The sequence below is a fragment of the Megascapheus bottae genome, chromosome 5 (assembly GCF_031878675.1).
Source record: "Megascapheus bottae isolate mThoBot1 chromosome 5, mThoBot2.hap1, whole genome shotgun sequence".
NCBI lineage: Eukaryota > Metazoa > Chordata > Mammalia > Rodentia > Geomyidae > Megascapheus > Megascapheus bottae.
Window position 1 is genome coordinate 56,876,782 of NC_143513.1, and position 25,902 is coordinate 56,902,683.

General features: G+C 35.9%; 1 protein-coding gene across 1 annotated transcript in view; it reads right to left on the reverse strand.

Moving 5' to 3' along the window:
• Nucleotides 1-599: 599 nt before the first annotated feature.
• Nucleotides 600-25,902, reverse strand: part of Tmem168 (transmembrane protein 168) — a 38,071-nt gene continuing 12,768 nt past the window's right edge. Inside the window, exons 4-8 of the mRNA XM_090333178.1 lie at nucleotides 25,614-25,888; nucleotides 20,025-20,758; nucleotides 17,079-17,168; nucleotides 1,545-1,628; nucleotides 600-776 (exon numbers count right to left, since the gene is read on the reverse strand). Of these exons, the coding sequence (XP_090189304.1) occupies nucleotides 20,211-20,758; nucleotides 25,614-25,888 (823 nt within the window). The 3' untranslated portion in view covers nucleotides 600-776; nucleotides 1,545-1,628; nucleotides 17,079-17,168; nucleotides 20,025-20,210. The remainder of the gene's footprint in view (nucleotides 777-1,544; nucleotides 1,629-17,078; nucleotides 17,169-20,024; nucleotides 20,759-25,613; nucleotides 25,889-25,902) is intronic.

Here is a 25,902-nt window from a genome sequence, read left to right on the forward strand (position 1 = left end):
TAAAAGAAAACTATGTTATTTTGGTTTGGCAAAAAAGTATACTTCATAATATGTTGGCAAATTTTAGTTTACTTCAAATAAAATGACAAGTGTAGAGGCACCCTTGGCATTTAATAATTAATAATTTTTATCACAAAACAATACTAGCTCATCAGCTTTCTGGCTCTCTTCTGAGAATTATTCTTTGAGATGCTTTAGATGATGCAGTATGCATGCAATTAGGTAATTTTAATTTAAAATGCATATAAAGAATACTAGAGGCTCATAAAATGATAAGCACAATTATTGATGGATTTGGGCATAAAATTAGTGAGATGGCTCATGTTTTCTGGAAATTTTTCATCTCTTGCATGGGCTTTCCCGTTACATAGATGACTTAAGGACCAAAGGTTTAAGTGCCATCCATATATCTTTTCTAGGGATGGGTGTTCTTTAAGCTTATTTCCATTAAATGTTCTAGTGACAAACGATAGCCACATTGTATTATAGCTATAATTGTACATAAAATACAGTGAAATCAGTAGGAAAGCACTGGGACTTGAGCAGTAAAGATATGAAGAAAATAAAAATGAATGTACCTGAAAATGAATGACCACCGGTAAACAACCAGAGTGCTTCTGCTTTTAATAGTTTTGGCAGCAAAATTCTCATTTTGTGGTAAGTAGATAATGCAATCCTCTTTTCTGCAAAAGCATAACAAGATTGATACTTCTACAAAGCAGTGTAGCTGTAGGATAACTGTTGTACGAAGAATCACAGCCAACACCAGCTATTTCCTGGGAATTCATTTAAACAGAATTGATTAGCAGATTTGATATTCCTCAGCATAATTCGATTTTATTTTGCACAAATCTTAACTGGAAATGAATTTGCAAATTTAAGTATCATCTAATAGGATTATATTGTCTTATGTTATAAATCACTTCAGAAATGTTTAGCAGAATTAGAGACCTGAGCAGAACTGAAATGTATGTGCATTGCACTCCATAATATGACAAAATAGGATACATAATGCTTCTATAAATGATTGATTTAAATTTTTAATAGCTGTACATAGAATGTAGGTTAAGATTACTACATAGACTTTACAGATATATTTCTTTAACATGAAGTTTGCTTTTGAAAATAAGGCGAGTTTCTTGCAAAACATTTGTCCATCTGTTCCTTATGGATAATTAAAATTGTAGGCTATATTTGAGCATCGTGACCAAACTGAATGTTATTAAATACATAAATTGTTATGGTGAGAAATGTGATTTAGACATGACTTGAATTCGTTTTCTGACACTTACTGTTGTAGCACTTTTAGGTAATTCTCACTTCTAAATAGGGGACACAACATCTATTTCAAATGTGAATTGTGAAAACTAAGAGACATCCCTGGGTGCTGTGAACCTACAGCACCAATGACAGAGTAGTTGTAAAACTTCTATTTGTTAGACGAAAACTTCTAAGGACTAGACAAATGAGTTTATGTCAGTTATACTCTATTCTAGCATACTCCCATATTATAAAGTCTTAAAGTAGTGAGGGTTTAAATCTACCTTTTTACTCTTCTTGTTTTCATCCTGTCTGATTTAGCTTTTGTTGTTCTCCCCTGTTTGTTATTCTCTCCTATTCTGTTATTCCTGTAAGAAAAAAATGAAGGGTAAGTGACTGCCGGAGGAGATACAGAAATCAACGATGTTGTTTCAATAAAACTTTTCCTGACTATCCAATGTGTGTTAGGCACAAGAATCAGTTGTAGGGTTTTTTTTTCAATCTTTTATAGAAAATATTTGCAACCAAAAAGTTGACAAGCATGATTCCAAAGTTAAGCAGTTTATCTTTTAAATGGAAGATTTCTGTTTAACAATCAAGACAGAAGTTTGCTCAGCTCAGTTGTTTTTTGGTTTTTGTTTTTTTTTCTTTTTGGAAAGTTGAATATGTAGTACAGGCATATATACCATTTGTAGATCTAGGTAAAGTTTTTATTATTGGATTTTTTTTTTATTTTAGCCAATACAAAGCTGTTGATACTACCCGAGTTAGGAATGTCTGCTTTATTATAAGATTAGAATGAGCTAATTTGTTTCTCTGTGGTAAATATTCTTATTTGAGCAAAGGACTTCAATGACTGTATCAATGAAGAAACTCATTTTTGCCAATACTCTAGGTACTCAGTTGAAATGTTGGCCCCATTTCATTAAGAAAAGGAAACTCATATTATCCATTACACATGATTTATAACACATGGTTTCTAGTAGAACAATCAAATAAATAAACAAGCTAACAAATTTCAAAAACCAAAATATGTCCCCAGTTCAGGTGGAATTGAGATGCTCACAGTAAGTCCCTCACTATCTTTAATTGTGTTTAAATTGTGGTGTAGTATTTTTGTGAAACACACCTGCCCCAAAGCAAATGGTACCTTAAAAGCAAGGTCAAAGCAAATGTGCTTAATGTAAGTAGCAAAGTAATAATTTTAGATTTGTTGAAAGATGGCATGTTTTCTGTAGAAGTTTGGTAGTATGAAAAATATGTATCAAGCATCTATAATATAGCACTAAACTCTGAATCCTGAGCAATCACACCTTTACCTCAACAGCAGTTTCTTTGGAATTCACAGTATACTTATACCTGGATACCATAAAGAGAATGTTTCCAGGTGTGGAGACTTACATGGTCTTTCTTGATGAACTTTCTGGGCAACTCTAAAAACAAGGCTATTGTAAAAATCATTGAGTTTAATATTATGGAAGTATCATTTAAGTCAAGTTGATTAAATTGTATTTTCAAGTATTCTATATAACCTCACTGACTTTGGTATATTCTGGCAACTGGAACAGCAGGGTTGTAATGTCCAAATATTGTATAATTATCATTTTCCCTTTATTTGTCAATTAATTCTTCATGTACTTTGAAGATCTATTATCTTGTGCTTCCCATTAAACTCCTTAGAGATACCAAAGACTTTATCTATCTGTGCTAATATTTGTCTTCCAATCTACTTTATCTGTAATTAATATAGGTTAATATAGATTAATATGGTTGGTTACATAGAATAATTTTATATCCTGTTCCTTGAACACTATCATAGTATATCTCCACATGTATATTTTTTCCAAACCATCTAATCATCAGTCTTTTAATTCTCATCTCATCAAAGGATATTTGGAAATATGTGGAGATAGTTTTGATTATCACACATGAAGGGAGGGAAGTAATATTACTGGTACCTCCTGTGTAGAAGCCAGAGATATTATAGGACATCTTGTAATGCCCAGGATAGATTCACACCATGAAGATCTATCTTGTTTTAGATATCAACAGTGCTGAGACTGAGAAATTCTTTCTTACTTTGAACCTCTCATTTTTAATTGAAGCATTTCATTTACATTTAATATAATATCCATAAAATTAACTTTAAATTTAGCCTTTTGTTTTCTTTTTGTCCTATTGATCTTTCATTCCTACTTCTTCCTTTCCTACCTTCTATAGTACCTTCAATACAATCTTTAGCATATTTTCCTCTATTGGTTTTGTGTCTCTTTATTATAGATATTCTGTTCTTCATTAAATTTTTTTTGTCTTTGTTTGTCATGTGGCTTGAAATCAGAGCCTGGGTGCTGTTCCTTATTTTTCCATATATTTATTGTAATTAATAGAAGGGTTACATGATATTTGCCAAATAGAAGGTGCATTAATTCACATACATTGATACCCTTTCACATGTCTTATTCCCCATTTCCCTCGCCCAACCCCCACCCCTCATCTTGTTTTCCCCCCTTCCCTATCCAATTTGAAATAACCAAATACAAATATATCTGATATGTCAGATAACAAAAGAGATGAAAGATAACATAGTACATTAAGGACAACAATCATTCATTATATGGCTTTTGTTTCTATATCCTAGAGGTCCTTTCATTTAGCATCATACTATATGGCCTTTTGTATCAAGATTTTGCTCTATTGAAAATCTCTGCTAGGAGAGCCCAAGGTTTCTACTGATTATGACAAAGAGAGAAACCATTGAGCCTAAGTTCCTTTGAGTCTGGCTTACTTCACTTAATATGATTTTTTCTAAGTCTTTCCATTTCCTAACAAATGGGGCAATGTCATTCTTTCTGACAGCAGCATAGAATTCCATTGTGTACAAATACCACAACTTGTTGATCCACTCATCAACTGAGGGACATCTAGGTTGGTTCCATATTTTTGCTATGGTAAATAGTGTTGCAATGAACATTGTTGTGCTAGTGGATTTAGTATGTCCTTGTTTCTGGATGATTGGGTAAATGCCAAGTAGTGGAATTGCTGGGTCATAGGGGAGCTCTATGTTTAGTCTTTTGAGCAACAGCCATACTGCTTTCCATAGTGGTTGAACAGTTTGCACTCCCACCAATAGTGTAGTAGTGATTCCTCCTGGCCACATCCCCTCCAGCATCTGTTGTTATTAGTTTTCTTGATCCTGGCCATTCTAACTGGAGTGAGGTGAAATCTTAGAGTTGTTTTGATTTGCATTAGGGCAGATGGGGCAGGAGATGCCGAGGACCCACCCCGCCTGGGTGCTGTTTTGAGCTTTAGTGCTCAAGGATAATGTTCTACCACTTGAGTCACAGCTCCTCTTCTGGCTTTTTGGTGATTCATTGGGAATAAGAATCTTTCTGGACTTTTCTTCCCTAGCTGGATTTGAACCATGATCTTTAGCTCTCAGCTGCCTGCTGGTGGTATACAAGTCTATTAACACCTTACTCTTCACATAATTTTTGATAATGTTTTACTACCATTTCCTGAATTCTGCATTGTGTACTAAAACATTGGAAGGTAGCTGGGTACCAGTTGCTCAAGCCTGCAATCCTAGGTACTCATGAGGCTGAGATCTGAAGACTGTGATTTGAAGCTAGCCTGGGTAGAAAAGTCCCCATGAGACTCTTAAATCCAATTAACCACTCATACATTAAAAATGGAGCTGTGGCTCAATGTAGTAGACCATTAGCCCTAAACAGAAGAGTTTAGGGACAGTGTCCAGGCACTAAGTACAAACTCTACAACTACAAAAATTAAATTAAAAAATTGGAAAGTAAAATGTGTGTGTGTATGTGTGCTCAGAAGCATATGCCATTCATTTGGGGGCTTATGATAAGACTCTATTTATCTTTCAGAATCCTCTGCAAGTCTAATTGTGTTGGAAGTGGGCTACAGCTTGAGATTGAGTTCTCTTCTAGTCAGTCCAGTCCCTAACCTCACAAACATCAGCTACCAACAGACTATGCAATTTGATCTTCTCAGTGTTTGAACTGGAAGAGAAATGGGTCTCATTCTGAGATAACTTTGATTAAAATTTAGTCTTAACTCCAGCAAATACAAGCACTTGAATCCAAGCACCATGAGAATGTTTAAAGCCATATGGAGTCTCTTTGCTTACTAGCCCCTCCTCCACTTCCGCTACCTTATCACATTCCAAAGAGGCAGGAAAACTTAATGCCAATGAAGACCCATCTCACCAACCCACAATGTTGTCAAATACTCAGCCAGTTTCTATATCCCTGCAAAATCAGCAGCTCTACTCCTCACCCACCAGCTCCCAGGCTGGCACTGGCCCCGGGTATGGAAGCTGCTGTGATCTTTCCTCATTTAGTTGAAGAAGTCATTCTCTTCTAGACTTTATGTGCACAGGACCCTTAATAATGAATTTGTTGTTTCCACTGAAGTTTTTCTTTAGCATTTTATATCTTAACAAGTGGAAGTCAATGTTGCAATGTCTTGTAAAACATGAAACTACCATTGACTTTTGGTTCAAGCTAGTGAACATGTTTTTATTTCATCTCCTCTAGTTCCGACTAAATGAAAAGGAAAGGAATAAATGACTGTATCACCAATATGTAGGCAATAGGAGGATCTGTCATGAAGCCAGAGATTTCAATATCTAGACAATAAAAACAAACTGGTACCAGCTAGCCTGTCAGAGAGGAGCCAGTGATAATAGTCTCACAGAAGTGCTTCTGGAAGGAGCAGCTGAGATCTAGGTGAGTTTTTAGAGAGTCTGTGGCTACAGAGATTGCAAGTAAAAGGTTAAGAAGTGGCAGAAGTGCTAATACTCTCATCGAGGAAGAAAAGGAGGCCAGACTAAGACAGGCGCTTAAGACAAGTCTTGGTAAGTTGCCATGCGCTACCTGGGAAAGCGCATGCACACTCTGGCTCAAGACATACACATTTCAGTAGAGAGTCACACCATGAAATCCTCACCTGTCTGCTTTTTCAAGCAGATATCCATGGGTGTAATTATACATACAATATGCCACTGATCACAAAAATGTTTGCAGAGATCCAAACCAAACAAGGGGGCTAGTTCTTGGGGGAGAGGGAGAAGTGGGGATGGACATAGGACCAGAGTTCTGACTAAAAAAATAAATGTGGTCTTTATAAATTAAAAAAAAAAGAAAAGGAGGCCAGAGATAGTGTTCACAATTGAGGAAATGATAGTCATAATTACATTCAAATGAAGAAACTGAGAAAGCCATCACATTTTTGTAGAATCTATTGGAAAGATAAGAAAAGAACTAAGTAAAGTAAATCTCATCTATCAGGTAAGCAGATAATTCATAGATTATATCTGGAATTGATGATAAATTTAAAAATTGGCATGGTAAGTTAAAAAACAGTACATTATTTACAGATTTGTTCCAAATATCTGCTATTAAGATTTATTTAGGGGCCGGGAGTTTGGCCTAGTGGTTAAAGTGCTTGCCTAGCATGCACGAAGACCCGGGTTTGATTCCTTGGTACCACATACATAGAAAAAAAGCCAGAAGTGGTGCTGAGGCTCAAGTGGTAGAGTTCTAGCCTTGAGAAAGTCCAAGGATAGTGCTCAAGCCCAGGACTGGCAAAAAAAAGAGATTTTATTTAGGTTTGTATTAGATTTATTTTACTATTCTATTGTCTCTGAAACTGGAGAAAAGGATGTTTAAACAGGGAATAGGCTGGGATGTCTTGTGTTCCTCAAATGTGTAACTACTCAGCAGTTTTAAGGCTGTTTCTAGCTTGACCCACTCCATTTTGTAAAGACATTGTTTTGCCCTAAGCCATTTCACATACAGTATATGTGCCAATATAAAAAGGACTTCATATGTTGTTTAATGCAAGTAAACAACAACCATCTGTCTGCATATTATACGACATAAACTGATAAACTTTATTTGTGCCAATCAACAATTACATCAATAAATATGTCAAACCATACAAGAAATGTGAGGCATGGATTTAGTATACAGGATTGGCCAGACCCTCTTACCAAAACAATGTAAAAAGATAAACACTTAGCACTGGGAAATGGCGGCATTCCCAACCCATCATCAGATCATGCCTCAAGTATCAGTTTTGTCACTGGACTTTAAATTCAGCTCTAGCCCCTATTGAACATGACCCAGTCAAACTGCTGTCCCTCCAGATCCAATTAGAGAATCAGCTCCTTGCCTGGACTCAAAATCTCCTGATATCAGTGCTGTACCTTCAACTAGCATTGACACTCGAGCAACAATGCATTTTGACATCACTAAGTCTCAACCTTTACATGACAGTTTTAAGATCCCTAGTATTGCATCTGATCACATGCAGAGGCTCTTTTTGAAACTGTATCCTCTCTCTGCTCTTGCTTTAGGTAGGTTTCTTATAATTCTGGAGCCCTTTTAACCATTCCTAGCTCTCCTATAGCCTCTATGTTAATGCAAAGTGTATTGTATAACCTAAGAGTTACCATTAGTAGTTAGCATTGTAATAAATGAAACTGTGTTGCCTATAGCCTAGGCTATCAAGTGGTCCTAGTGATACTTGGTGAATAAATGTTAACAAAATTGACAGTTTGTAAATTTATTATTTAACACATTCTGTGGAAAGACAAAATTCTGTATATCTTCAAGTGAAAAATGCCTCGACTGGCTTCTTCAAAGAAGTGGGCACACACCAGCAGTGTGGCCTAGTGGTAGAGTGCTTGTGTAGCATGCGCGAAGACCCTGGTTCAGTTCCTTAGTACCACTTACATATAAAAAGCCAGAAGTGGTGCTGAGGCTCAAGTGGTAGAGCTCTAGCCTTAGAAAGCCCAAGGACAGTGCTCAGGCCCTGAGTTCAAGCCCCAGGACTGGCCAAAAAAAAAAAGTGAGCAAGTAGCTTTACATTTGATGTACACAGTGGAACGGTGTTGACTCTTCTCTGAGAAATCTGAAATTTCAGAGTAGGAGTGGCCAGTGTTAATGAGCAAACTGAAGACATAGCTGCAGATCTTCATGCATGCCCGGACTTGCCAAGGCAAGGTGGTAAAAGGGTTTCCTATGCACTAAAGGAAGGAACTAAAGGAACAGAGAGGCAGTATGTGGTGATATAAGTCCTGTCAATGATTCTGCTTCCCCAGAAAAGCAAATAGACCTCAATGTCAAGAAGCTGAGTTTCTAATGAGTTCCTAAAGATAACCTAAGCATAGGTAAACCAGCAATGTCATGTAGGTGGCAAAACCCCACAACCAGGAGTATAAGGTATGGGGTATGCTTGTAAATACCAGCCCTGTGCTGAGATAAGGAACTAGATAGAATACCTCACTGCTAAAATGTTAAAAAAAATTTCCTTCCCTTATTATTTTTATCTTCCCTCTGCAGTATTCCTATCTTTTGAAGGGTTCAACATTTAAAGCTGAAGAACAATAGAAAAGGAAAAAGAAGTGTCTAGATTTCCATTAAAAGGTAGCAATAGGATTAGCTATAATTTCAATCTTTGACCATGAGAAGGAAATAACCACTTTCATTACTAAACATATTATCTCCAGAATTTTCCTAGGACCAAAACAACATCAACAACAACAACAACAACAAAAAACCTCCAATGGAATAGTTTGAACTTTTTCTAGTCTACAAAGGAGGCCTAATCAAATAAAAGCAAATAATGTAAAATCAAATAGATACTTCATTATATGGCATCAATTCTGATATTTCATTATACTAGTTACAATATTCTACTTTGAGATGAACTGTATAAAAAATATGAAGCTTACTCCTTGTAAATTCTCTGCACATCACAGCCAAATCCTGACCTTTGGCCTGTTGGCTCAAGGCTGAATTCTCTCTCATTCCAACTCTACTGATACTCAAGCTAATAGTTTGCTGAGATTTCACTTCTGTTTCTCTTCAAGAACCTAAGCCATGACCCTTTGCTCCTTTTGTCTACTCTAGATCCCTCTCGCTGGCCAGGGCTAAGGCAAAAGTATAATTATCTAATGTTTCTTTTTAAGACTCTTAGGTTTTCTCTTTTCCTAAAACTGTGACATAACCAAAGGTCTGATATATTTTACAGTTCTGTGGCTGAGCTTTACTTTCCATTTGTGATCAGTTCCAGGTCAGCTAGAACCCTTACTCTGTAGTCCAACCTTCATCTTGACTGCACTTCAGCAGCAATAGTAGCTTTGAACTACAAGCATGGATCATCAAGGGCATCACAACAACCTCAGTCCTTCACTGTTTTAGAACTGAGAAATGACTTCCAAGATCAGTGTTTCAGCTCAAATCCAGTGGTTTGATATGAACTATGGTCTGGGGACAAATAAAAGCTCACATTTCTTTCATAGCTAAGAGTTTCTCTCTATAAATAAAAAGTACAAGAAATGTTGGTACCCTGAAAAGTACTCTCCTTTCACAAGTTCTCAATATCTTAGGCAGCAAATTCATGGCACAAGGAATTTCCTGTGTGAAGTTATCTGACAGAAGATAGAGCTATCTCTATTTCCAACATTTCCTGAGCATCTTGGCAAGATATTTGACTGAACTTCAAATATGGTGGTTCTGCTGGAAAGGTGGATGATGACCAAACTGAATCTAGGATCAGAAGGATGCAGTTCTCTTCTTTGCAGAGTCTAGCTTTCCTAACTGAATAGAATGATTCAGACCTATTATGCATTGCTTAGAAGCTTAGGATAGAAAATGAAGACAGCCTCTCCAGTGTGGAATTCCATGTAAGTGGAGAGTAGGGAGTGAGAAGCATCCTGCATGATAACAATCACAGCTCCTGAATCCCTGATCTTTCTTAGATGATAAGACCAACTTAAGAATTCAAAGAGCCATTGGGGACTGACTTTATTTAGTATGTCACAGCCATCAGCCATGTTGCTCCCCTTCCTACTCTGTTGAAGTAACACTACTACAGGTGGCCATCGTGAATAAAAGCTCTGGAGCTGGGCCGGGAGTTTGGCCTACTGGTTAAAGTGCTTGCCTAGCATGCACGAAGACTCGGGTTCAATTCCTCGGTACTCCACATACATAGCAAAAAGCTGGAAGTGGTGCTGAGGCTCAAGTGGTAGAGCTCTAGCCTTGAGAAAGTCCAAGGACAGTGCTCAAGCCCTGAGCCCAAGCCCAGGACTGGCAAAAAAAAAAAAAAAAAAAAAAAAAAGCTCTGGAGCATATTGCAACAGACCGGACATCATAATTCATTCCTGGGGTTCACAGTTCCAGTTCTATCTTTCACCATCATCTGGACAGTAAAGCTCAAGTGGTAAGTTCCTGTCTCTGCATTAAAGAGGTTCTTGGTGTTGTTACATAAATTTGTGAACCTCACCACCTAACTATTTACTACATTTATTGTTCTTCATTTGCATAATTCTTTCAGCTCCTACCTGATGTCTTGTTGGAGACAAAAATGACAGTTCAACAGTCAAGCTGTTATACTTATTAGTCACTGTCCATACTCCACCTCCATGCTCAACAGCTCTTCTGAATGTAAAACTATGATTCATACATATGAAAACACTTCGCATGTGAGAATTATGCCACCAACAGTCTTTCCACCCTGCCAAGGTGACTAACGTGCTACTTCACCTGTGACTAATATATGGTGATACCAGCATATTAACCCACATGAAACTATTTCCTTTTAATCACAGGGTATTTTCTCAGACTTACAAATAGTTCTAAATATTAAGAGAGGGAGGGAGATTGGGATTCAGGATAAAGAGATCTAGAAACTGCCAAATCATAAACACAGCCACCAGCAATATAGAGATCATTTTGGCAAGAAAATACAAAGGCTATCCTGGAGCAAAACAGGACCTAAAACAGAAATAAAAGCCAGTTAAGGGGCCAGGAGTTTAGCCTAGCGGTAGAGTGCTTGCCTAGCTTGCACAAACACCCGAGTTTGATCCCATGGTACCACATACATAGAAAAAAAGCTGGAGGTGGTGCTGAGGCTCAAGTGGTAGAGCCCTAGCCTTGAGAAAGTCCAAGGACAGTGCTCAGGCCCTGAGCTCAAGCCTAGACTGGCAAAAAAAATATTAAAAGCCAGTTAAGTTATAATAGCCCATAACGAAAATGGTGAAGGCATTTATAAAATTAAGGTGATTGAGATGAAAACAAAGAAATAACTATATAATATGTAAGAACGGGTAGAATGAGGAACAAGGGTCAAAGAAAGCATTTGAAGTAAAAGATAAAACATTTTGGCTTGAATAATAAATCGGGAGGCATGCCATTCATTTGTATATGAACTGGAGGAATAAATCAATTTGGAGGCTAAGGTGGGACTGCGATTTGAACTGGTTAAACTTGAGGAGCCAAGGGGAGAAAAGAAAAAAAAACTGACTGAAGTGCCAGAAACATCTGGAGTGAGACAGACATTTAATAGTAATCAGTGGAGCCAGGCACTGGTGGCTCCGCTTGTCATCCTACCTACTCAGGAGGCTGAGATCTGAGAATCAGTTGAAAGCCAGATCAGGCACCAAAGTTGGTGAGACTCTGATCTTTAATTAACCACCAGAAAACAAGAAATGGTGCTATGGCTCAAAGTGGCAGAACACTAGCAATCAGCTGAAGAGCTTAACGACAGTACTCAGGCCCCGAGTTCAAGCCCCACAGTCAAGAGGGGGGGGGGGAGGGAGAGGGAGAGAAACAGACAGACAGAGACAAAGGCAAAGACAGATCAATGGGATATGGCTGAACTTCACAATGTGAATAGTTACTGAAAGTAGTTGAAGAAGTCTACAGAGAAGCTGGTTTGGTAAAACATATCAAAAATACTAAGATGTGTCCAGAAGAAACATAGATGGAGACCATAAGCCAGAAGAAACATAGATGAAGACCACAGGCTAAAGATAGAGAAAAGAAGAAACATAGATGGAGATCATAGACCAAAGGAGAAGAGAAATAATACATTCTATAGAGATCAACTAAGATAACATTTATTTTTGACAACAGGAAGATCATTGGTGAGTTAATAAGATTATTGCAAATAAAGTAGATCTCAGATTGCTATGGATAGGAAATATAGTCAGAAACCTGGAAACTAAATGTGTGTGTGGTCTGTGTGGTGTGGGACTGAAGAAAGATTTCACTATAAAAAAACACTTCTAGAAATTCTGAGGGGGTAAATGTCATTAAAGATGCTGAAAACTCAAATCTCACAGGATTGCAAATAAAAGGAAATCGAAAGGTAAAGGTTGGAAATAGGAATATCCATTCCATTTAGGAAGGAGACACCAAATACCAGTAGGCTTTAATGTGTATTGCAAATTAAAATCACCACCTCATTTTTCTTACCTATCTTTGTTGCTGGATCAAGGAATCATTTTTAGTATAAAAAAACCTAGAGATACCTATTATAAAATTGCATTAATGACATCCATCTGTATCCATACAAATATATGTGCGTATGTACACATATATCTATATGTATGTATATTATGTGTATGTGACTTGTTTAGTGAAAATTGTTCTATTAATATACCAACTTTATAACTTGAGCCTCAGCACTTTCAGCTTTTTCTATGTATGTGGTACCATGGAATCAAACCCAAGGCTTTGTGCATGATAGGCAAGCACTCTACCACTAGAGTATTTAAAAATACTCTGGATTAGATGGGAGCCAGTAGATCCCACATCTATAATCTTAGCTATTCTACAGGCTGAAATCTAAGGATCCTGGTTCAAAGCAAGCCTGAGCAGCAAAGTTTGAAATTTATCTCCAATAAATTACAAAAATTAAAAAAAAATGCCAGAAGTGGAGCTGTGGCTCAAGTAGTAGAGTACTATCTTTGAACATAAGAAGCTCTGGGACCGGCCCTGAGTTCATGCCCCAGGACCAACACACACACACACACACACACACACACACACACACACACACACACACACACACACTATTCTGTATGGAATGTCATTAACCTGCAAAATTGTACCTTCAGTATTTTGCGAAGAGAATAAATGACCCATTGCAAGTTTAAAACTGCTCTAAAATATAATTTATGAGTTAATGCAATAACTGTTCACCAATACATTTGCAGGTGTTTTGCTTTTAAAAATTATTTAACGCTGGTTCAACATACACAAATCAATTAATATAATTCAACACATCAACAGAAGCAAGGACAAAAATCACATGATTGTCTCAATAGATGCGGAAAAGGCATTTGACAAGATCCAACACCCCTTTATGTTAAAAGCTCTGGAGAAACTAGGAATCCATGGAACATTCCTCAATATAATAAAGGCTGTGTATGAGAAATCCACTGCTAGTATTACACTTAATGGTGAAAATCTAAAGCCATTCCCTCTAAAATCAGGAACGAGACAAGGATGCCCACTCTCTCCACTACTCTTTAACATAGTACCAGAAATCCTAGCCAGTGCAATAAGGCAAGAAGCAAGCATAAAGGGGATCCAAGTAGGGAAAGAGGAAATAAAACTATCCCTCTTTGCAGATGACATGATTCTGTACTTAAAGAATCCTACAGACTCTACTCCCAAGCTCCTTGAGCTGATTCAAAACTTTGGAAGAGTAGCAGGCTATAAAATTAACCCTCAAAAATCAACTGCCTTCCTTTACGCCAACAGTGAGAGGAACGAGGCAATAATCAGAAAAGAAACTCCTTTCACAATAGCCTCAAAGAAAATAAAGTACCTAGGAATTAGCTTAACTAAGAATGTAAAGGACCTTTTCGATGAAAACTTTAAAACCCTAAAAAAGGAAATTAAAGCAGAACTAAGGAAATGGAAAAACCTCCCATGCTCCTGGATCGGAAGAATCAACATTATGAAAATGACAATCTTGCCAAGGGCTATCTACAAATTCAACGCAATACCCATCAATATCCCAATGGCATTCTTTAAAGAAATAGAAGAGGCAATTCAAAATTTCATATGGAATAATAAAAGACCCCGTAGAGCAAAAACACTTCTTAGCAGAAAGAACAGCGCAGGAGGAATTTCAATTCCAAACTTTAGACTCTATTACAGAGCTATAATTCACAAAACAGCTTGGTACTGGCACAAGAACAGGCCTGAAGACCAATGGAATAGAACTGAGGACCCAGATATTAAACCACAGACCTATGGCCACCTAATCTTTGACAAGGGAGCCAAAAAAATAGAATGGAAGAAAGACAGCCTCTTCAACAAGTTGTGCTGGCAGAACTGGTTAAGCACCTGCAGACAACTAAAGTTGGATCCTTCTTTGTCACCCTGCACTAGAATTAACTCCAAATGGATCAAAGACCTGGAGGTAAAAGCGACACACTGAAAACTTTACAAGAAGGAATAGGAGATACACTAGGCATCCTTGGCACAGGTCCTAACTTTCTTAATAAGGACCAAGAATCACAACAAATCAGAGAAAGGCTGGATAAGTGGGACTGCATTTAACTGCGGAGCTTTTGTATGGCAAAGGACATAGCTAGTAAATTAATTAGGAAGCCTACAGAGTGGGAGAAAATCTTCACCAACCAAACAACGGACAAAGGCCTCATATCTAAAATATATCAACAACTCAAAAAATTGAATCACTCCAAAACTAATCACCAAAGTAACAACCATCGCATTAAAAAATGGGCCAAAGACTTAAAGAGAGTCTTCTCTGAAGAAACAAAAATGGCCTATAGACACATGAAGAAATGCTCAACATCTCTGGTCATAAAAGAAATGCAAATCAAAACAACTCTAAGATTCCACCTCACTCCAGATAGAATGGCCAGGATCAGGAGAACGAATAATAACAGATGCTGGAGGGGATGTGGCCAGGAGGGATCACTACTACACTGTTGGTGGGAGTGCAAACTCGTTCAACCACTGTGGAAAGCAGTGTGGCAGTGCCTCAAAAGGCTAAACATAGAACTCCCCTATGACCCAGCAATTCCACTACTTGGCATTTACCCAATCATCCAGAAACAAGGACAACAATGTTCATTGCAGCACTATTCACCATAGCAAAGATATGGAACCAACCTAGATGTCCCTCAGTTGATGAATGGATCAACAAGTTATGGTATTTGTACACAATGGAATTCTATGCTGCTGTCAGAAAGAACGACATCGCCCCATTTGTTAGGAAATGGAAAGACTTAGAAAAAAATCATATTAAGTGAAGTAAGACAGACTCAATGGTTTCCCTCATTTGTCATAATCAATAGAAACCTTGGGCTCTACTAGCAGAGATCTGCAATAGAGCAAAATCTTGATACATAAGGCCATATAGTATAAATCTAATTGAAAGGACCTCCAGGATATTGAAACAAAAGCCATATAATGAATGATTGTTGTCCTTTATGTACTATGTTATCTCTCATCTCCTTTGCTGTCCCTTGGGTATCTCATATTGTTACAGTATCTCACTTTGTTATCTGATATATTGAATTTATTTGTATTTGGTTATTTGAAATTTGATAGGGAAGGGAGGAAAACCAAGACGGGTGGGGGGGGGTGGGGGAGGGTAATGGGTACCAAGACATGTGAAAGGGTATCAATGTATATGAATTAATGCACTTTCTATCTGGCAAATATCATATAACCCTTTTATTAATTACAATAAAAAATATTAAAAAAAAGAAACAAAAAAAATTATTTAACATAAGGCTGGGAGTTTGGCCTAGTGGAAGAGTGCTTGCCTAGCATGCACGAAGACCCGGGTTTGATTACTTGGTACCATATATATAGAAAAAGGCCGGAAATGGTGCTAAGGTTCAAGTGGTAACATTCTAGCTTTGAGAAAGCCCAAGGATAGTGCTCAAGCCCTAAGCTCAAGCCCAAGACTGGCAAAAAAAAAAAAATTATTTAACATAAACCTCACTAACCTAAGAACATATGTTATGAGTCACACTTCTCTGGCACTGTGTTAAAAATGTTTAATTTGTAATACATTGGCATTTTTTTTAGGTCTAGATCAAATAACAGAAGTTTACTAAAAATAACTACCCTACCTACTTATTTTTAATTCAAACTTACAAAATATTGTGAGGTCATCACACAAAGTAACTTGTCAATTTGATTTTTTTAATCAATCAAAATGTGTTTTATGCGTTTTAGTAACTTCATTTATCACAATCTCAATTTTGAATCCACTTTAGTCTAAGTAATGGGTATTTTCTGATAAGCAGAAATATGAATTGCATTATAAATAGAATATTGAACAAAAGAATTACTGCTTACATTTCATTGTTCATATTTGTCTTTATATACTGCAAATAGTCCATGGGCATAACATTTGAAAAATAAAACATTTTGTTTTATAGTAATAAACTTAGTTTTCTTACTTTAGAGTTTAGTTGCCAATAATTTTGAGTCCAAATTCTTTTCTTTATCAGAACTTTGTAAGTTCCATTTGTGATCAATGCCTGTCTAGATGTAATTGAAAATGGGGATATGAAGAGGCCCAGTCATAGTGTAAAATTGTCTCACTGCAGAAAGACTTATTAGTGACATCAGTTCTGTTTATCCAAACCTGTGAAATAGACTTTTTTTCTTCTTGACATTTACTCTTTTGACATAAAGGTGAGGGTGGTTTTCCGTTCCTTTGATTAATGAGGATCTTGAAATAATATCATTCAATATAATTAAAAAGAAAATGTAAATTACAATCAAGTTATTCCAACTGATTTTTAAGATTTTTAGATTCATTGGTTGAAAATATTTTTAGATTCCTCCTGTACAGGCAGGGTACTCTTCTGTTAACTATGTACAGAAATGCCAAGATGTATAAGAAATACCAAATATTTCTAGTTACCAGGGCATACATACTAAAGTACAATGAGGACAGTAGTAATTTCCAACACAGACATTCAAAAGTGCTGACACATTTACCTCCTTTGAGCACTTCCCCTCAAATACGTCGACTCACATTTTAATGATTAAATCATTTCCTTTTTGCACACAGAACATTAACTGTATCACCTATGGATAGATAATAGAGAATAGTATTTCAAGAGACTAAGCTCTCCATGTTAAAGAAGCAGTACTAGAACACTAAAAATTTATTAACAAATGCTACAAATGGGCTCAAGAATTTACTCCTACCCACCAATGCGCTAAATACATACATTACGTTAATAGAAGTATGGAACTTATAAACTGATTATGAAAGATTCTTCTTTTCCACAGGGTTTTGAACTTATAAAAATCTATGCAAGGATAAATCCAAACAAGCAAACAAGCGTGTTAGTATGGGTCGTCTTGCTATGTGGCCTAGGCTGACTGTGAACTTCTGATTGTACTGCACCTGCCTTCAGGATTTCAGATAAGCACCATCATGACGAGATACAAGAAAAGTTGAATAGCTTAATGGAAAGATCATGAAGACAGAAGGATCTTGGGCTCCTCAATTTATGCTACAATGGTCTATACTTCTTAAAAAGAAGTATTTAGATGCTCGCATTTTTAGCAAAGTATTAAATCAAGCAAAATATGAAAAGTTATGTACAAAAATATTGTGATGGTATATCTTTTTACAATAGTAAAATATTGTCCTAAAATAATTCCTTTCACTATACATCCTTCATGAACATACAATCTGTAAAATGACAGACACAAGAGTCTCATCAATTGATGTATCTATGTTTTAATTTTTAGGTAACATTATGTATTACTGCCTTGTTCTTATGTTCCTACTCTGTACTGTGACTTTACAGTTATTTTTAAGTTGGCAATGTTAATGTAGGATACCATCCCAAAGGTCCATTTATAGTTTCTTTTATTTGGGCAGAAGAATTCAATGAAGTGGGAAGTCTATAACTTTTTAGTAAATAAATTAGCTCAAGTCACATTTTTAGCACAAAGATCATTTTTTGCTTTTTCTCATAGAAAATACAAACTAAAAAGTTAGATTTATGAGCTGGGCACCAGGGCTCAGCCTATAATCCCAGCTATTTAGGAGACTGAGATCTGAGGATCACGGTTCAAAACCAGCCCCAGAATAAAAGTCCATGAGAGTCTTATCTCCAGTTAACTACCAGAAAACCAAAAGTGGAGCTGTGGGTCAAAGTGGTAGAACACTAGGCCTTGAGCTAAAGAGTGCAGGGACAAAGCTCAGGCCTAGAGTTCAAACCCCATGACTGACCAAAAAGGGTAGATTTATGGCTATAAAATTGCTCTTTTAAGTGTAATAATATTAGTACTACTTGTAAAAATGTAGAATATACTTTCATATTTGGCTTTTATAAAAATACAGAATATACTTTTATACTTTGCTTGCCAATATATTTACAGTAGTTAATTTGTTGAAATGTTTAAAAGGATATTTTACCAAGCATTGTTTAATAGTAAATAACTTTAAAACATGAATTTCCCACTATATTATTTCTGAAGAGATCATGAAACATTACACTATTTGATTTGGATAATAAAACTATGTGAACACTTATCCAAATATTGGAAATTCAAATCAACCTGCCACCAAACATGGAACTCTAAAACATGGGTAGTTTTATAACATCTAATTTTAATAATCTAAAATATCCAGAAACTTTTAATGCATATTAAATTTTAAAATTTTAACAAATATTTGTCCAAAGCATTAGGAAAACCATATTCAAAACATAAAAATAATTGTACTACAACAATGCTGCATAGATAGTGGTATATGATTTCCCTGGCACTAAGAGACTTCTTCCTAATAAAAACTTCAGTTTTCAACTCAACTCAACAGTAGAAAATGGTAGAGGCATTATTTCCTCTGAGGCTGATAAAATGGCTTCAATGGTGAGAAGTCATTTGAACAATGAAGACTAGCTTTATCTCCCAATAATATTCCCCTCTTATTTCTGAAAGATGAAAATTTAGAAGCTAAGGATTATTGGATGGGAATAAGAAGTGAATTACTCCAATCAGTGCCTGCTTTACTGATCAAAAAAAATTGAGTTAAGTTTTAAAAATTACAGCCACACCATTATATTTAACAAAAAATCATCAGTATGAATACTTTTTCACATAATACATTATAGGTATAAATGAAAAATATTACCTATCTTTGACCTTCAATAGAAAAAAACATCACAAATGGGAATCTAAAAAATAGTTTTCATGGCAGAGCATTAAAACCACAGGGATCAAAATATTTTCTGTTATATAAGTACAGTGCGCTAACCAATTGCACCACTGGAGCACTCTATCAAAATATTTTCTGGAAGGTTAAAATGGACTGATTTAGTCCATGAGAAATGGCTAAATTTCTTTTATAAGAGTACTTCTTCAAAAGAAGGCAATTTATTTAGAAAGAATTTGTGGCTGGAAACACTATTCATTAAGAAAACACTAAGTTACCCTGAGAAAGACTCTGTGTTTTCAGAGGCCTTAAATAATTCATGAAGGAACAACTTGTAGACTCTAAACTATTCTCTATATAAAAATGTTTTGGCCTAAAAATAATTTGAGCTTCTCTCTTACACTGGTAACAGGTCACAACCAAGACATTTGAATGTGCTGGAAGTACCAGGGAATTTTGCATTCAGTATAGGCAGACCTCTTCCTTTTCTAAGAGTTCTTCCAATGGTCTCAGAGTTCAACCTACTCTTCACAAACAAGAATCTTCTGTTAGTAAATTGGCAGTTTTCTTAAGAGGCACAAACATTTGTCTGGTCTACATTCTCTAATGTATGCCTAGAAAATAAGGCATTAATAATTTTTCAATGGCCATTGCAAAGAATAGAAAACTTTTGTTTCATTTTCTAATCAGGCAAATGCAAACGTTCCTAAAAGTGCAACGTTATTCATTTTTCTTGTACATTTGGAGTCAGCATTTATGACTCTACTTACTTTTAAATAATTTTTATTCCCAACACCTTACAGGTCCCATAATTACTTGAAAAAGACAGAGTGAGAGCAGCTACAAAAAGTAGCAAAGTATCTTCCACAAATAAAAAATAAAGCATACAAAAAATGTCAAGTTAGTGATAATTGGTAACATGAACTTTGAATAATATTCCCCTCTTGGGGTCCAAATTAAGATTTGACAAGTTTAAAGCCTTGTCCTGTGTCCAGTACAGTTGGAAGAAACCAACTCATTTTCAATCTTTTCAAGCACCTAAAACAAGTTTTGCAGATCCAAAAAAGGTTTAGACCACATAACCAATTTGCAAGATGCACTAATGGATATGTAATACGAGGAAAGTGTAACATCCAGTGCTTGGCCACATCACTTCCTGTTGGCAAATGCAGAGTGTAGTCACTCCACCGTTTTGACACTCCATATAATGCTTTCACAGTGCGTCCTTTTTCAGTCCAGCAGATGTTATTAATAGAGTTGCAGTTGTATTCTACCCAGTCTTTTGTAAAGTCACCCAGCTGTGGTGGATCAGCTTCTTCGATATCTACTGTCTTTGCTAACTCTGCTCCTTGCACTGCAATATACTGGTCATTAATCTTTCTCACTTCTTTTACCCAAGGGGTTGAGTTCTCACAGTCCAATATGATGATAAGCCGGGAGCAGAAGGAACCATTCTTTTCTCTCCACCATTCTATAAGTGTGTCAAGACGAAGTATATCTCCACCTGAGGACAAGAAAAAAACTTAAATGAACAATAATCTATAAAGTCATTTCATCAAGTTCTTAGAATTAAAAATGTAAGCAAAAAAGCTACTGAGTAGTTTAAAGACACATTTAAAAATGTCCTTTCAAGGGATATTTGTCAAATGGATTTTCAATTCTAAGTTTAAAAATCGCTTATTATATAAAATATTCTTCAGATTTCAGAATAATATATACATATGCTCTTTAGTGCAAAATGGGGCTGAATCCTGTTGAACTAATTCTAAATTGAAAATGCTGTTAGGTCAAAATTCATTTAATAGCTTACCTACTGAAAATCAACACAGTACACTGTGGACTACCAATATACTACTTCTGTCACTGCAGAGGCTGCAGCTCAGTGACTATCTAGAATTCCTTGAAGTTACTATACTACATATTGGTAGCCTGATCATAATTTGAAGCATATTTTCTATTGATACATATGCATTTTACACTATTACAAAGTAGGAAAAATTACTTGCTGCAAGTATTATTATCTGTTGCAAGTAGAGGACCATAGTCAGATTTAATAAAGTAAAATAAAAATATGTAAAAAAGCAAACATCCCTAGCAGCAAACTAGAGCTCTCTAAAAGCTGAGAAGATTGTTTTAATATAGTTTGAAAAAAATCAAAGTGCTTGTGACAAATAAAAATTATAGGAAATTTAAACTTCACATAATTTCTAAAAATAACATGTGAATCATTTTTAAATGCTTTTCTACTATATTGTTTCTCTAAAGAGACACTACTTCATTTGGAACATGATAGTGGGATTACTTAGCCAAATACTGGAAACTCAAATCAACCTGACACCAAACAAAAATTCTAAACAGGGGTCATGGTTTTTTTTGTTTTTTTTTTGGCCGGTCCTGGGGCTTTAACTCAGGGCCTGGGCACTGTCCTTGGAAACTTTTTGCTCAAGACTAGTGCTCAGCCACTTGAGCCACAGCACCACTTCCAGTTTTTTCTGTGCAGGTGTTATTAAGGAACCAAACCCATGGCTTCATGCATGCTAGGCAAGTACTCACTACACTACACTCCTGTTCCACAGGGTCATTTTTATAATCTCACTCAGTCACATCCTGTCTATGGCTAAACTCACACTTCACAATCAGTGTTGAGCAGAGGAATAGTGATCTTGCAGCCTAAAATGTATCAATTTCCAAATACCTGACCTATACAAGAAGTCTGCTAACTTCTGTTCTAGATAATGGATATATCAATGTTTCTTCACTGATAAGTAGGCCCCTATTAAATGAAAGAAAACAATATTCTTGCTATATCAAGAGAAGTTTTAAGAATGAGTTTATATTGAAATCAGTCTGGATTTAAAGTTTTTAAAGAATTACAAAGGTCTAAATCAAATAACCTAGAAACCTGTTTTCTAGTAGGTATGCTTTATATCTCTCACATTACTTAATGTTTTTGTTTGTTTGTTTTGTCAGTTGTGGGGCTTGGACTCAGGGCCTAGGCACTGTCTTTGAGTTTTCCAAGGCTAGCACACTACCACTTGGACCACAGCACTATTTCCAGCCTTTTCTGTATATGTGGTATGGAGGAATCAAACCCAGGGCTTCATGCATGCTGGGCAAGCACTCTACTACTAGGCCACACTCCAGGCCCTATGTCTCATTTTTTACATTAATTTTCATTTTAAAGAATGTGACAGCAGGACACAGTGGCTCATGCCTGTAATCCTAGCTACTCAGGAGGCTGAGATCTGAAGATCACGGTTCAAAGCCAGCCTGGGCATTAAAGACCATGAGACTCTTATCTCCAACTAACTACTAGAAAACCAGAAGTGGTTGTGGCTCAAAGGGTAGGGCGGTAGCCTTGAGCTGAAGAGCTCAGGGACAGTGCCCAAGCACAGAGTTCAAAACCAAAAAAACAAAAAAGGAAGGAAGGAAGGAAGGAAGGAAGGAAGGAAGGAAGGAAGGAAGGAAGGAAGGAAGGAGGGAGGGAGGGAGGGAGGGAGGGAGGGAGGGAGGGAGGGAGGGAGGGAAGGAAGGAAGGAAGGAAAGAAAGTGACATTAAATATTACTTATTTTGATGAGTATATATTTTTCATTAGAGTATTTTATTACTTTCTATGACTAAATCCACATACATAAGACCTTACATATTTAATATAGTACGTTATGCCTGTGCAAGTGGAAAAATATTGAGTTTAGTGTTTTTAGACCTATATGCATGCTAATTTCTGTACAATGTCAACTTAACATAGTAAACTGGGAATCTTTTTCCAGGTAAAGTTTCCAAAAATAAAGTGTACACATATATGTATATACATATATGAAAAGAATATCAGAATTTTGAATGTATCTTTAACAGCAACTGCTTTTCTACATTCTGCTGTTATTTGAATGATAGACTTCTAGTATAACACATAAAAAAATGAAAAACAGAAAAGGTTAAGAAAAAAAATCACCAATCAAAACAGTGAAGTTCTGTTATTATGGTACCTGGCACCATTTTCTATTCGTTTTCCAATCGTCATCTAGAAACATAATATTTTGGAATAACACTGTTAAAACCACCTCTGTTAAAGCTAGTCACTACTATGTATCATAAAGAAAGAACAAGGACACTTTACATTCAGACAAATATGATACAGTATTATATTATAATACTTCTTCAAATTCTTCAGTGTTTGTAACTTTCATGATAGAGGTCTTACTTAAGCTTTATTCTGGGTTTTTTGTTTTGTCTCTCTGTTTCTTTCTCTTCCATTCTTTTCTTTTTTTCCCCCTGGTGCTAGGGTTTGAACTCAGGACGAGGGTACTGTTTATGATATCTTTTTTTTTTTTTTTTTTTGCTCAGAGCTAGCATTCTACCACTTGAGTTACAACTTCCATTTCCAATTTTTTGGTAGCTAATTGGAGTCACATGAACTTTCCTGTCCAAGCTGGCTTTGAACCAGGTTTTCCAGCTCTCAGCCTTCAGAGTAGCTACAATTACTCAGTTTGTTTTGTCTATTGAGACTATTGTGAATGGGATTACACTAATTTCTTTATAAGAATCTTCATTACTGGGGTATAGAAAAGCCACTGGTTTTTGTATATTTATTTTATAATCTGTTACTTTACTGAATGGTCTGTGCTTAAGACTAATGTGTTGCTTTACTAGGATCTCCAAAAAATACTTTAAAAAAATATGGTCAAATATTAATTTTTCCACCTCATTTAATTTCCTAGAGATCAGAAGATAATATGTATTTTAAGCGCTTATTACATAAATTCTGTCTGCCACAAAGTATCATTATCTTACATGACATGCACAACTACTGCTGCATTCATTAAGACATTTTACCCTGTTCTCTTTTTTAAATGCTCTTTAGATATCAACAAGAGAAAGCAACATTAAAGTTTTTAAATTGTTTCTCTTCCATTGTGTTGTTTTGCCTGTTTTCTTTTATGAATAGGTTCTATGCTGTTTGGCTTTTGGCCCAGATGCAAAGTACTTACATTTTACCTAATATAAAAGCTGTCTGATGCATTTCAAGTAATTGAGACTGCTTTTTAAAGGATTTGTTTAACTGCTTTATGGATTATCTACATTTTTTCATTTATTTCTATCCGTCATAATTATCATAATTGTTTTTTTACCCTAAAGCAAAGAGACAAAAATACCAGGCTTCATACTATGAAACTCCATAAATATAGGAAGATTATTCTAGAAAGTACTGTGAGTAAAAGTATGGGGGAAAGAAGGAAGAGGAAGGGGGGAGGAGAAAGAGAAATATCCCATGGTATTGGGACCTGCTGTTAACATCTAATTAAAGTAAAATCCAGTCATAATGCTTCTTTACTTTGAAAGTACTAGAAAAATAATTCTTGAGCACTTATCAGGGCTTTAAGTTCTTTGTCACTTGGTCTAGCAAAAAGCATTTCCTCAGAGTAGGTGTTCAATTCTATTTCAAGACAGAAGTGGTCTTGGAGCACTGTATTGAAGGCATCCCTGGGTACAGGCTTATTGAAAAGTTTCTGGCTCAATTTGCATACCTGAAAGAGAGCCAGGCACCTTAGGCCAGGCACCATGGTAATCAATTGCCTTACTGTGCATAAGGAAGGACTAGGTCAAGCTATGCTTCCTCTATCATCTTACTTTTTACAATAACCTCTGAGACAAATTTACCCAGGAACACATTTTCTTGGACAACACAGGAATTATATTATGGTCAATTCCATAGTAGTAGGTTTCAAAAAATATAAAGGTATCATTCCTGAATGTAATGAGAATGTTTTTACCAAAATTACATCTTCACAGATTTTACAGTTACTCGATCATAATAAAATTTAACAATACTGATTTTTAAATGATATATCTTGGTATCTTTTACTTTTCCTAGGAAAAAAGAAAGCTGATATAAACAGTAATAAAAATTAATGCCTAAGTTTATTTCCAAAACTACCTTAAAATATTTGAAATAAATTTCACAATACTAAAGACAAAAAAAGTAAATGTTTTTGAGAAAAAGTTTATATTACGGCATAAATTTTTCATGTAAATACATGCAAAAAGCTTACTTTCAAAATTATTTCCTTAAATAGTTGGCTACGGCAGTGCACATTTAGGGACTTCAAAATACTGGTCAATAAAATTAACTGCTTCTAAAACATGTAGCAATAGTTAAGAATATGGTTACTTTTAGTACTTTAAAGGAAAACTCTAAGTCTCAAATAAAGCAGATTTTTCTCCCTATAAATGCTACAATAGTCAAACCCTTGTTATAGATTACAAAAATAAATCATTAAACAGCCAATAGAAACTGAACACATCTGTGTGAAGAACAGGTAGATCTGCAGATTCGTGAAATTGAAAAAGGTGGATTTACCTGCTAGTGCCCACTCTCCTGAGCCATGGGTGTGTCCACTATAATACAAAACATATGTATCATGTCTAGGTCCATCCACAGTCCGAAGTTCAAGGAAAGCTTTCAGTTTGGAATGTAGAGTATCAAGAGATAGTCCACTTGTGGAATAGTCACATCCATAGGTCTCAATCATGTGAAATGCAAAAAATCTTTGGATGGCATTGAGCATACCAGTAGATCTCAAATTTAACTCCTGCACGTGTTCTGGTGGAAGTAATGTTGGCTGACCATCAGGACTGAAGAAGAAGAA